The sequence below is a fragment of the Colossoma macropomum genome, unplaced genomic scaffold, assembly GCF_904425465.1.
Source record: "Colossoma macropomum unplaced genomic scaffold, Colossoma_macropomum, whole genome shotgun sequence".
NCBI lineage: Eukaryota > Metazoa > Chordata > Actinopteri > Characiformes > Serrasalmidae > Colossoma > Colossoma macropomum.
The window spans coordinates 1,004,065-1,016,989 of NW_023494794.1; the positions used below are offsets into that span (position 1 = coordinate 1,004,065).

General features: G+C 40.4%; 2 protein-coding genes across 2 annotated transcripts; one reads left to right on the forward strand and one right to left on the reverse strand.

Annotated features, from left to right (window-relative positions):
• Window positions 1-402: 402 nt before the first annotated feature.
• On the reverse strand, window positions 403-4,421 carry mis12 (MIS12 kinetochore complex component). Its single transcript, XM_036580908.1, has 2 exons — window positions 4,337-4,421; window positions 403-2,451 (listed from the first exon to the last, which is right to left on the reverse strand). The coding sequence occupies exons 1-2, from the start codon at window positions 4,365-4,367 to the stop codon at window positions 1,817-1,819; spliced, it is 666 nt and encodes a 221-aa protein (XP_036436801.1). The 5' UTR covers window positions 4,368-4,421; the 3' UTR covers window positions 403-1,816.
• A 2,724-nt stretch (window positions 4,422-7,145) lies between these two features.
• Window positions 7,146-12,174, forward strand: derl2 (derlin 2). Its single transcript, XM_036579836.1, has 7 exons — window positions 7,146-7,304; window positions 8,436-8,501; window positions 8,602-8,675; window positions 8,808-8,901; window positions 10,415-10,610; window positions 10,857-10,947; window positions 11,704-12,174. The coding sequence occupies exons 1-7, from the start codon at window positions 7,212-7,214 to the stop codon at window positions 11,807-11,809; spliced, it is 720 nt and encodes a 239-aa protein (XP_036435729.1). The 5' UTR covers window positions 7,146-7,211; the 3' UTR covers window positions 11,810-12,174.
• The last annotated feature ends 751 nt before the right edge of the window (window positions 12,175-12,925 follow it).

The window sequence follows — 12,925 nt, forward strand, 5'->3', positions numbered from 1 at the left end:
TTCCATGACCGTTTTCAACCCCTCTTTATCTCAATGGAAATAAACAGGAAGTTTTCGTTACTGTGCCTTTAAGACAGATATATGGAAATGACTCTGTTCTGATTGGCTGCCTTGTAATGTCCCTCTGCACAAAATGCAGTTCAGGATGAAACACTCCTTATAACATCAGTGTTAATGGCTGAGGCTCAGCTGCTGTAGCTGAATAGATGGATATCTGTAACTGCATTGGTTTTCATGGTATCACAAAAACAAAGCAAACTAGCTGTTGGCAGCTTAGTTTTCTAATATGTATTAAATTGACTGGAGAGTGCACAGCATGTTTTTAAACTTTAAGAATGTTTACAGAGTACAGGAAGTAGGAAAAAAGTGAGAAAAAGTAACAATTAAATTTGATAAGCAATTTATTGAGTTTAGAACAGTCACTGAAACCAGGGCTGAACAATTTTGGCAAAATATCTACTTGCGATTTCTCTAAACCAACACTGCGATTTAATTGCGAACGTTTTCTATAAATTGAGGTATGGGCTTTTTTTGGCCAATCAAATCATACTTTTTCTGGCTTGAGGCTTGAATGTTTAACATAGTGTGCCAGCCTGCCAGTTATTTGTGGCTGTGATGTCACAGCACATGGATGTGTGGTTGCTTTTAATTAGTCAAATTCATCTAAAAGCAGTTCACAAGCTCCACGTTACGTTAAACTTCCTTAATTAAAACTTGCAACATATCATCATTGTTGATAGTAGACGATGAAAAAAATTTTACTGTTTCAATTTGCGATTTCGATAAAAAATGATTAATCTTTCATTCCTAACTGAAACTGACAATTTAAAAATTGGAGTGTGATTTTACCAAAGCTAAATCGTCAGTTAACAAGCACATCCAATAAAAGTATCTACAGTTGCATTACAAAATGCTTTCCCTCAGGCTACAGGGAAAAGAATAGTCAAATAGAACTGGCCCATATTCAGACCTTGAGCCCTCTGACTGTGAACAAAAAAGAAAGCCCATAGGTTTGGGTCTGTGGGAAATTCACTCTCATCTGGTGCAGATCTCATTGCACCAAACATCAAAGTAACAGATTCCACAGCGAGCATGGCCTCGGAATAACCAATGAATGTTGGGGGGGCGGATTGGGCAATATTGCTTGACCGCATTTCAGATGTCAGCGAGGAACGTCCTTGCTTACAAATGCAATACTTTGACACTGACAGCTCATTGCGTTCCCAAGTACGATTTCCTGTCTGAAGAAGTGGCAAAAATAGACTGGGCACCAGGGCTCCCTCTTGTGGATGGACAGTGTCGTTGCACAAGAAGCAGATCAAAATTTCTGAATTATTCAGTCCTTGAAATGCAAATCATCCAGAGTAGTTTGATGTGAAACGGTTCACTGCAGAGAAACTCAGATTTCTTCACAGTGGTGGTGATAGGAACCAGGGGTCACTATGTCTACAACACAAATACAGCCATTCTATTTACTTTCCAAAAGCACCAGTGAACCTACATGTGTCTTTTGACTTTTTATATGTAACGTTGATGATGGTGGTCATAAATCTAAAAATAAGGGTTTTTTGCTGACTATATTGCCTTACAACGCCCTGCATGTATCCCTCCACTGTGAACGGATTAAAATAAATGGACGCAAAAACATTTTAAGCCAAAACTGTACCACAAACCTATTGTAAAACAATGTTTTGGACATCAGGCGGTGTATTCATAACCATTTCACATACAATTACACTGTTAATTGCAACTATTTATATGTAGATTTATCATTAGATAAAATTTCATGATTTTGACAGCCCTTCACAGTGAACTCTCACACTTCATCTAGTGATTTGCTCTTCTTTCTGATCTTCCCCATAACACTCTGCAGCTGGTTCACAGTCTCAATCATATGCCGGAAACTGTCATGGACGTTGCCCATGCCTTCACGCTTCCAAGACAGCCGCAGCTCCTCAATCCATCTCAGCACCTCCTCCAGCTGTTCCTGAGTCTCTCTTTGCTCCTCCAGTTCAGCCAGGAGTGCTTGTTTGGCGCACGCTTCTGCCTGGTAAGACCGCTGCAGGTCGGCAATCGAACTTTCCAGCTTCAAAAGCTGTTCCTGGCTTTGTGGATACTTCCGGTGGGGCTCGTCTTCAGGCAGCAGGACGTTTTCAGGGATCGAGAGCACGCTATTCACCAGCAGAGTTTCCATGCGACTCGACAGCTTCCTAAAGCGCTCCTGCAGGAAGCGGAGCAGTTTCTGGGTGCATTCTCGGGTTTTGAGCTGAAGCTCCTCCGGTGGATCTTTCCCTTGGGACAGTTTCCGCACGAACACAGACTCCACGACCACCAGCATCTCGTACAAGCAGTCCTGGAAGGCGCTATTCACCCTCATCATGCAGGTCTGTGGGGTGAACCCAAAGAACTGCGCCTCATACAGCTTGAGGGACTCCGAGGTGAAGGACCCCACTGTGAAAGAAAGGAGAAGAGAAATATAACTCACTTGCCAACACATTTTGCATATAGACTGTTTGATCAAAGAAATCCAGACTACAATATATCAAAACAAAATACCTGTTTAATATAGTACATCAACACTGTTGTTCCAAAACATATAATTTACTCCCCAGGCCGTAGTTTATATACAGACACTAAGCTGACAAAACAGCTACTTTTCAATTCATTGCATTTGTGATGTCCAAAAAACACAATGCATTTACATTTATCCAGATATTCAGCCTACAGTAGTTTGACCCCATGCTGAAGTTATGGGGAGTGACTCATCAGACTTAAAGGCAAAAACAAAAACAGCCTGTGTAATTCTAAAGGATGAAGAGTGGTTGGAAAATAGTCATATAAAAAAGGAATTATGACTGATTTTTAGTGCATAAGCCCACACAAACATTTAGAATTGTCCTCAGGAAAAAATACTGATACAGCCTTTTTAATGTTTGATTGACTAATTGTCACATTGGCACCCAATACTGATATTTTTATTCAAAATGTTCAGCTGAACAATCAGAGATTTAACAGCCATAAACCTACATGTACCAACAGCACTACTACTGAACTACAGAGTTATTTTACATTAAATGTCCAAATGTTTGTGGACACCTGCTCTGGTATTAATAGGAAGCTTGTCCCTCCTTGCTACAGTAACAGCCTCTACTCTTCTGGGAAGGCATTACACAATAAGCTGGAACACTGCTATGAGATTTTGATGGCATTTAGCCCCACAAGCATTAGTTAGTTCGGTAGTCCTGAATTAGTTCTGGATCACAAACACCACTCCAACTCATCCCTAAGGCACTGGATCGAGCTCCATCACTCCAGAGAACATGTTTCCACTGCACCACAGCTCAATGCTGGGGGGTTTCAATCCCCTCTAGCTGACGCTTAACATCATGCATGGTGACTTTAGGATCCTGTCCAGCTGCTCCAGAGCATCCCATTCCATTGGCAATGCTTTTCTGTGGAGATTATAAAAGCTGCGGGCCTGCAATTGAACAGCTGTGTTATCTCAGTAACTAATTAGAAGAGGGGGCTGTATACTTTTTGGAAACACAGTGTGAGTTTCAAATGTGCAATTTTTCTATGGAACAAAACTGTTTTAGGGTCCCACGTCACTAAAATTAAACCCATTATAGACAACCTGTTCTCCTTAGCCATGATCCCACTAGAGAGAGCAGTGCGGAGCCCTTTTACTGAAGGACATGAGTTTAGATCCTATATTCACACACACACACACACTCACACACGCACGCACACACACACACACACACACACACACACACAGAGAGAGAGAGAGAGAGAGAGAGAGAAACAGAGACAGAGAAAGAGAGAGAGAGAGAGAGAGAGAGAGAGAGAGAGAGACAGAGAGACAAACAGAGACAGAGAGAGAGAGAGAGAGAGAGAGAGAGAGAGAGAGAGAGAGAGAGAGAGAGAGACAGAGAGAGAGAGACAGAGAGAGAGAGAGAGATCATTTAACGTTAATTCCTGACACTAAATATCCCAGAATAGTACCGAGAATGATACAAATATCGGATGTTAAAAGGTGTCGTTGACTAAAAAGTCTGAAACCTTTCTCCTCTGCACTGTGTTTTTAAAGACACAGTGGAATAGCCGCAGCTCCGAAGTTAAACAGTCAGACGGGTCTCGGATCTTTTCGCACTCAATACCCGCCCAAAGCTGTAACTCCACAGTGAACCGAGTGAAGTTCGCTCGGAGACCGAGCTTCTCCAGAAACCTGCGGACTGCCGACAGGAGAGACCAAAGGCGTTTCATATTTAACAGCTGTTTCCTGACACAGACACGGAAAAACACATATAAACATTGAAACCGTAAAGTTTCTCACCATTATCGTTGTTTTCTCCGCTCTCAGTCATCTCCAAAGCCCGCGCGCAAATGTTGTTTTTTTTTCTTCTTCCTCTCACTTCAAATCCTCCAGCACAGCTCCCTCTACTGGTGGGGGGTTCACTACTCTAAATGTGCCGGGTTGCGCCCCTAATGACTCCCTGATCCCTCTGTAGGGCACTAAGTAGGTCCGAGATTCAGTAATGCAGCTAATCCAGCAATCCAGCTGTTTCAGGTTGTTGGTGTTGGGCAGCTACTAGATAAAGAGCAGAAGTAACTATAGCTACAGTAGCCTTAGTGCGGTCTCTGAGGCCTTGTGCACACGTAGACGGGTATTTATTAAAATATGGCTTTTTCTATGCGTTTTGGTCTTCTGTCCACGCGCAAACTGCGTGTTAGGTCACTGAAAAACTGACCTTTTGCAAAACTCCTTCCAGGGTGAAGATATTCAGCACAGGGAAAACCGAGTTTGGGCTTGTAAAATCAGGAGTGTGCGCCGTTGTCTGCTTGTTTACATGAGGAGATATTGTGCAGTGGGCGGAGTGCTGGGTTTAACATAGCTGAGCTAACCTACGACGGTAACAGGACAGGTTTACACATAAATGTACAGTTACTCTTACTGCTACTCGTACTGACACACGGTACAATGTTTGACGGCAAAACACGTTCTGTACACGTTCTGTACCGTGTGTCAATTTTTTTTTTAAACATGAGATTTTTTTTTAAAAAATGAAGGAGGCGAAGATGGCCGTTCCTAGAGCAATCATTTCTGCAGTGGGTAGGCCGATAAATTAACTGAGTTTCTAGGGGTTGCAGTTTGAGACACATCCTGGAATAGTCGCCTCTGTTAAATGTGTTAAAGTGGCTGGAAAGTCTGCTGATGTTTCAAATTTTGTTTTCCTTGTCGATTGGCTTGATCTTTTTTCTTCTTAGAAACACAATCTCAATCGTTTTACATGAAGTGTAATTTTAAAGGACAAGTGTATAAGATTTAGTGCCATCTAGTGGTGATATTGCAGACGGCTAAATACTCCTCCCTCACCCCTTCCTTTCCAAGCGTGTAGTACCAACAGTGGCCGTCAGGTTTTCTGCTTTTGTCTATTGTTTTGCATCTTCATGTTTTCACTTCTTTGATGACGAGGATTCACCCTCCCCTGCTGTTTACTGTTTAAATAATTAAGTATGATCCTCCATGTGTCCAAATTTGGGTGCTGCTCCAGCATGAAGGCACGAAAGGCACTCTCTAGAGCCAGTGTTCAGTTTGTCCTCTCTGGGCTACTGTAGAAAAATGGCGGTGCAACAAGGCGGCCTCTGTTGGAAGAGGAACTGCTCCCTAAGCAGATCTGAAGGGCTCATTCTAAGATAACGAAAACACAGTGATTCGTAGTTACAGGTGATTGTACACTAATGAAAACATGGTTTTGTATACTATATTCCATTACTGCAAATAGATCCCCCCAAATCTTACACACTGCACCTTCAGTATTGTAAACGTTTACCAGACACAAATCACATTACCAATATTGTTTATATTTTCATAGATTTGAAATGTCTTTTTAAAGACAGTCTAAAGCACTCTGAAAATTACATACATTGCCATTAACTGTCAGGTCCTGGTTATCTTTAATAAAGTGTACAAAATAGAAATAAAAAAATAAAAGCAAACCGCTTGGCAACAGAGACATCATTATCAATATTGCTAAATATTGCTACATAGTTTCAATTGAAAATAAATATCACAGTGCATCAGCATCAGTAATATATGGATGATATATCATCCGGCTCTAGTGTGAATCAATTTTTCTACATTTCTGCATAATTAAATAGTTTAAACAGGGTCTTTCACAGTATTTTGACCTTGAATTTATTTATTCATTTATTTATTTATTTATTATTTCACATGAGACTGACAATAAGGTTCAATGCATTTTTAAAACTGAAAGTGAAAAACAAAAATTATTATTATTACTGTGTTGAAACTGCCCCAGTATAATTGCACCATTTCACATCTAAATAGCTTTGTTTACATCACAACGATTGAATTATGCAGAACATTTTAAAAATCAATCGACTTTCGCTTTAAAGTGGGACTCCGCTGATTTTAATTGATTGGTTAAGATACAAACAAAGTTCATTCAGAGTGGTTTGGTGTAAAATGCTTTGTTCTACAGAAACTTATCGAGTCAGAATTGTTCACAGAGGTGGTGAGAGGAACCAGATGTCTGAGCAGTTGAATGCCTCCAAATGCTCCCTCATAGAATGAAATGATTATGAATATGAACCTACCACAATTTTACCATCATCAACATTACATATAAAAACTCAGACAACTGTAGGTTTTCTGGACGTGTTAGATAGCAAATAAAATGTGCTGTATTTGTGTTGTAGACATTGTGACTCCTGGTTCCTATCACCACCACTGAGTCCGCAAGTTTCACCACAAATGAACCACTTCACATCAAAAATCTCTGGATGACTTCGTTTTTACATCACAACGACTAAATTATGCAGAACATTTTAAAAATCAGTGGACTTCCCCTTTAAGGCAACTCCGTAATTCTGGAATGGGGCTCAGACTGGAGCACCCTAGAAAAAGGGGTCGAATTGAGAATTGAGACGCGCCCCGGCGATTCTCCCAACCTGTTATAAACATGAGTTTTCATCAGAACACACCAAGACCCACATTTTCCTGTTGACAAAATTTCCCTATTTCAAGGTGTACGCGGACCAATAGCATCATGCCATCCTTCACAACAGCAGGGCGAATCAGATTTGGACACTTACAGTGTTTAACCAGGCTGTGATGCTGTTCTGCGCCTCTCTGTGTAAAGACGTGTCGACACAGTCCCGGAAGCCTTTCAAGAGTCGGTCCAAAAATGGCTTACCAGACATTCCAGCAGGAATATTTACAGATTCCTGTAGTTACACGGACATATACGACCGCCTGTGTGCTCACCACCGCGGCTGTTGTGAGTAAAAAGCCAGCTGTAGTGATATTTCTGACATTCGGTCTCACTGCAACTTGACGTTTCTAGTCAGTTTAGCAGTGCTAGCTAGCTAGCGAGTCAGACGTTGGCCAGCTTCTGATTCGAGTTTCCCGTTCCACCTTAAATGGAGCCGTAGTAACTGCTGCAGCGTTTAAGGTGGAACGGAAAATTCAAACAAGAAGCATACTTCAGCTTCGTCGTTAGCTCGCAGCTCAGCAGTTAGCTGAGTTAGCTGTAAGTTAGCTACAACAGAACAGCGACTGACAGTCGATTATATAAATCACCGGTTTCATCTGTTTAGTTTTATGCTAAGAGAGACGTTTTTGTGTGGAAAAGTGGTCGAAAAATAGCGAAAATAGCTAAAGATATAAAGTCAGTGTGTTAGCCAGCTGTTCCTCTTGACATAATGACTGTAAGCGGGCAAATTTAGTGTATATATGGTAAAGTTTGACTAGAAATTTGTGACAGACAGCTGTTTGAGGCTGATTCTGGAGTTTAGAAATAGACAGTATCGGCGCTGTCAGTAATTCTGAGGGTTTCCAAATCATTAAGAGTGAGAATTACCTGTCAGAAACTGCTGGAAGCTTCTGTCAGTTCAAATATGACTGTTATTGAACTTCTTGTGGTTGGTAGCAACTAAATGTTAGCTAGTTAATTAACCTACGTTACATTTCCTCAGCTACATGTAGTTGCTCGAGTATATTTTATATGGATTTGTGCTTTCCTGAGTATTTTCAGTGAATGATAATGCTAGTTATACTAAAACTAAATGTGTGCGTTTTTACCGAGTTACATTGTGGTCATTAGTTTCTGATATATGTTTGGGTTTAATGTCATTCTGTTCTGTTGGGTCACCTCCTGAACTGCTTTGCTGTTGCTAAGAGAGCCTAACAAACATCAGTTCATATCCTGATAGTTACTGGATGTACTGAGAAGTTACTCAGCACTTAAGTAGCTTTTAACCTGTTTTATTTTGTACTTCTACTCAAGTTATTATTTTGGAGGGGCCTTCTAACCTCTGCTTGAGTCATTTTATTAGGTTGCAATCCTTTTAACTCAAGTATGGGTTTAGATTACTCACATCTGATTGTTTACCTCCCTTTCCCACCACAGCAATTAGAACTTATTACACCTTTCCAGCTATACTTCAATCCAGATTTGATATTAAAGCACTACCAGGTGAGTGTTATAGCCTCTGTTTCCACAGATTCAGTTTTGTTTTGAAGTTGATGTTAACTTAGGTAAATCAATATGCACTTTCTTCTACGTTTCTTTGCAGGTATGGCGGCTTGTGACCAATTTTCTGTTTTTTGGTCCAGTTGGCTTCAATTTCTTATTCAATATGATATTTTTGTATCCTTCAAAAACTATTCAAACTGAATTATTGCCGTTATGATCTTTTTCATGTGAACTTCCGGTTCCGTTGTTAATTAAATTCTTTTTCAGGTGTTGATATGTGCCAAAGTCCTTGACTGTTCCTCACAGATACAGATATTGTCGAATGCTGGAGGAAGGCTCTTTCAGAGGCAGAACCGCTGACTTTGTCTTCATGTTCCTCTTCGGTGGCCTTCTCATGACTGTATCCTTTATGTTCTCCTATCGGAAGTGATGTGGGCTAACCTTTTTGGTGCTTAAATCGGGCTTATTATACTGAAGATGTGTTAAGCTCCAGTCCTGGGTGGCTGGAGTCCAGCGCAATTTGTTGATTTCCCAGAAGGGATCAGTAAGGATGTACCAAAATGGGATTTCTGGGATACAGTGACCTATAATAAATTCCATGTTGTAGCCAATACCGATATCAATAACAGATTAATGACGTTAATGCCACAATCCATAAATGAAGGGCAGTTAGTGTAAGACTCATTAAAATCTGACAAGGAATCATTGATGGATTTTATAAAGCCATAAAACAGCTAAATTATACATGGCAATTATTGTAATCTATATCTATAAATCTATACCTATTATATTTTAATGTAAATATTTTGTGATATTTATCTGACCTGCAGAGCTACATTCAGTGGCAGGTGAAAGTATCATTAGGAGGCATTCCTCAAACACTCTTTATAGTAAAGCAGTGGTGTTCCTGTCTGGACAGCCAATAAAATCTTCAGTCTCGTCTTTGCTTGTGGCAGTGATATTATCCACTGTGGCAGGGGTGCCCAGTCCTGGTCCTGGAGATCTACCACCCTGCAGAGTTGAGCTTGAGCCCTAATTTAACACACCTGATCCAGGTAGATAAGGCTTTCAGGGGGCATCTGAGTATTAGAGCCAGTTGTGCTGGATCTAATCTCTCCAGGGTGATAGATCTCCGGGACCAGGATTGGGCACCCCTGCACTGTGGCATTCATCTGAGGGAGTGGAATGGAATGGCAGACCTCTAGTGACCATGTGTACATTCAATTGAACTTTAACCCTAGTTTTCCGCTGACCTTTTCAAAGCACTGCCGGTGAGACAAAGTGTTGTGTATGACATGACAAATGACCACTTTCAATTTTTTTGCTTATGCTTTCTCCACATAATGGTCACAGCCAACATGGGCCTCCACAGAACAAGTGTTTTTGCTCATGTTTTCACACAGAGACAAATATAACCTTTGCTTGATTCTACACATTTCTTTGTCATTGTAGCATTCTTGTAAGTGCAAAAGCTCAGAATAGTGATGCTTTCAAGTGGTATAAAATGACCAAAAGACAATTAAAAAGTTAATTGCAGTTAATCATGACAGTTCTAGCTGTCTCAAGCATGTGGAAATTGCGCTAGAAATAAAACTGTAGGTTCTGTTGATTCCTGTTTGGGTCAGTTTTTGTTTTTTGAATGTGCGGTGGGAAAACACTAATTGTTCCCAGGTTTATCAGGTGTGTTTGAGCATGGGAAATCACAAAACTGTGTTGAACTCTGGCTCCACAGGACCGGAACTAACTGCCCTGCTTAACTATGACTTTGAGTTTTAGGCCAAGTAAGTGGATTGGCAAAAACACTGTTACATATCTGAGCCACCAGTGGAGCTTATTCCTTTCTGTCTTGTTTCTTTTTGCCAGTGAGTTTGTCCAAACAATGTCTAAGATTTTGTTTCTTAACAAATGTGTAGATATTTGGCATGTTTGTGAGCCTTGTGTTCCTGGGCCAGGCTTTCACTATCATGCTTGTGTATGTATGGAGCAGACGCAACCCCAACGTACGCATGAATTTCTTTGGCCTTCTCAACTTCCAAGCCCCTTTCCTGCCATGGGTGCTCATGGGATTCTCGCTGCTGCTGGGCAACTCCATCATCGTGGACCTTTTAGGTATATGTTCTATTTAGTGTAGCATCTTAATGCTGTTACTTTAAACTTGTTGTACTGGTAAAGCTACGACAAACTAGCAACAACTTCATAAATATTTGCTAACACTCTTTAAATGAGATCATTGAAAGTGGTCACCACTAGCCAGAGTTGAATTTTGGGGTGAAATATTATAGTCTGGTATTCGAGTAAACTGCTACTAGTTTTGTGCTGTTTATTGTTTCTAATATTCCATCCTTATGTGTATAGGCATCGCAGTGGGACATGTGTATTTCTTCTTGGAGGATGTATTTCCCAACCAGCCAGGTGGTGGCAGATGGCTAAGGACTCCTTCCTTTCTGTAAGTTGTGTTCCATCACTGAATAGGATTACACTACACATAATAGCCATTCATTCATTCATTCATTCATTCATTTACACCACCTTTGTACCTAGTATCATTGGCCATTTTATCAGAAACACATACCATATGGGTGCACTTTGAGTTCTAATTACTGGCTGTATCTCATCTGTAACCCATTGATGCACAATTTATCAGCCATCATAGGTCCTTGGACCAGATATTTGAGTGAAGTATTAAGAGCATATGAATAATGTTTTTTTTTCTCTATCATCATTGTGTAATTATTTGATAAATGTTTGAAATTGCTATTTAATTATACATCAGTTATTTTCAACAATCTGCTTCATTGCTATGAAGAGCAGATTTGGCCTAAATATTAATTTGACGGCTTTTTCTTTTCTAAACTATTGTTAAAAGCGCATATTGGAACTTTTTTGGCCCAAAGGTGGTTCAAATGCTTAGAAGGTTTGAGTGCTTTTATCACAAGAAAGGAATAAAATGAACAGGGATTTGAATTATTCTCATGGTAGTGCTTTGAAATCCTGTACTGCAGTTTAAGCAAAACAAAAATGGCAAGAACAGCTTTCTATTTAATATATTAAGTTCTTGCAAACCGGCATGGAAAACATGCTCATTTGTTAAAAAAACATTTTGAAATGTCCCCAAGCTTTTAACTAATCTTTATGGAAAGAAAAAACTTTTTTAACTTTGGCTGCCTAGTCTTCTCAACCTCCACCCTTATTCTCTCTACAGTAAAATGCTCTTTGACACGCCAGAGGAAGATCCAAACTACAACCCCCTCCCTGAGGAACGTCCAGGTGGATTTGCCTGGGGCGAGGGCCAGCGGCTTGGGGGCTAAGCTTCATACCCCTTCTCCATGGACACATACTCTGAGAGCAAAAGGTAGGGGGGGAGGAATTATTTTCGACTCATTTCTCTTGTGCTGTAAGAAAAGACTGGAACTCCTGCAGCGTATGCAGGTTCATTGTTCCCCCCTCCGGCTGCTTGCAACACCCGGACTGATGCTCGGACTGTGGATATGGGATTTGATGCAGGACTGAACTTTCAGCGCTGTTGCTCTTGCCCTTTTTTTCGTCGTGTTGTGCAACAGTGATCACTAATGTGGAGCTACTGCAAAAAAGAGCTGGGTTGACTGAAGCCAGGGCAAGTGTACTTTTACTTTTTTAAGAAAATAATAATAAATGTATATAAAATGTGCAAGTATTCCAGACTGTTGCTTTGTGTTTTGTTTGTTTTTTTTTTCTGGTAAAATGTTCATTCTCAAAAATTAAGGTTCCTAAATGGTTCTTAGCTTGGAGGTACACAAAAACATGGCATTTATAGAGAACCTACACATTATATGGAGCCTCTTTGAGGTTTTTTACACTTGCGTATTTCATTTACAACCATCCATTGAAAAGTTCTTTAGGGAATTAAAGGTTCCTCTACTGCAGAGGACTTCAGTTCTGGACCGGTTTCCAGTCCTGGCTTTTGTAAGCACAAGTAGGTACGATACTAGGTGTCCAGTCAGTTACGTCAACAGTTCAGTTAACTACAGGTGCTGACGAAATCCAGGACTGGAAGATGGGTTCAGAGTCCAGATTTGAAGACCTCTGTGCTATTGCATCACTCCAAAGAATATTATTATTATTATTATTATTAGGGTTTCATGAAGGCATTATAATGTATCAACTGGAATCATTACACATACACATTTGTCACGAAGTTGTGTTGTTGCTTTAAAAATGTATTTTTCCAGACCAAATTTGTCATTATGCATGTAAACATGCCACAAGAAATAGCACAAACCCATAGTGAAACAGCCTCATAGTGCAGTAAAGCTTGGCCACCACTGGGGGAGCTGTTCTACCAATTAATCATTTAAGCCATGACATTTAAGTGCAAATTGCAGAAAAGAAGTTAATGATTACTTAAGTGAGCCCAAAAAGAGCAAGGTTGTGATGCTGATCATCTT

Coding starts and splice junctions, on each gene's coding strand:
- mis12 (XM_036580908.1), bottom strand. CDS start 4,367: ATGACTGAGAGCGGAGAAAACAACGATAATG. Junction 2,452..4,336: donor CGGAGAAAACAACGATAATG/GTGAGAAACTTT, acceptor TTTCTTTCACAG/TGGGGTCCTTCACCTCGGAG.
- derl2 (XM_036579836.1), top strand. CDS start 7,212: ATGGCTTACCAGACATTCCAGCAGGAATATTTACAGATTCCTGTAGTT. Junction 8,502..8,601: donor TGATATTAAAGCACTACCAG/GTGAGTGTTATA, acceptor GTTTCTTTGCAG/GTATGGCGGCTTGTGACCAA. Junction 10,948..11,703: donor CTAAGGACTCCTTCCTTTCT/GTAAGTTGTGTT, acceptor TTCTCTCTACAG/TAAAATGCTCTTTGACACGC.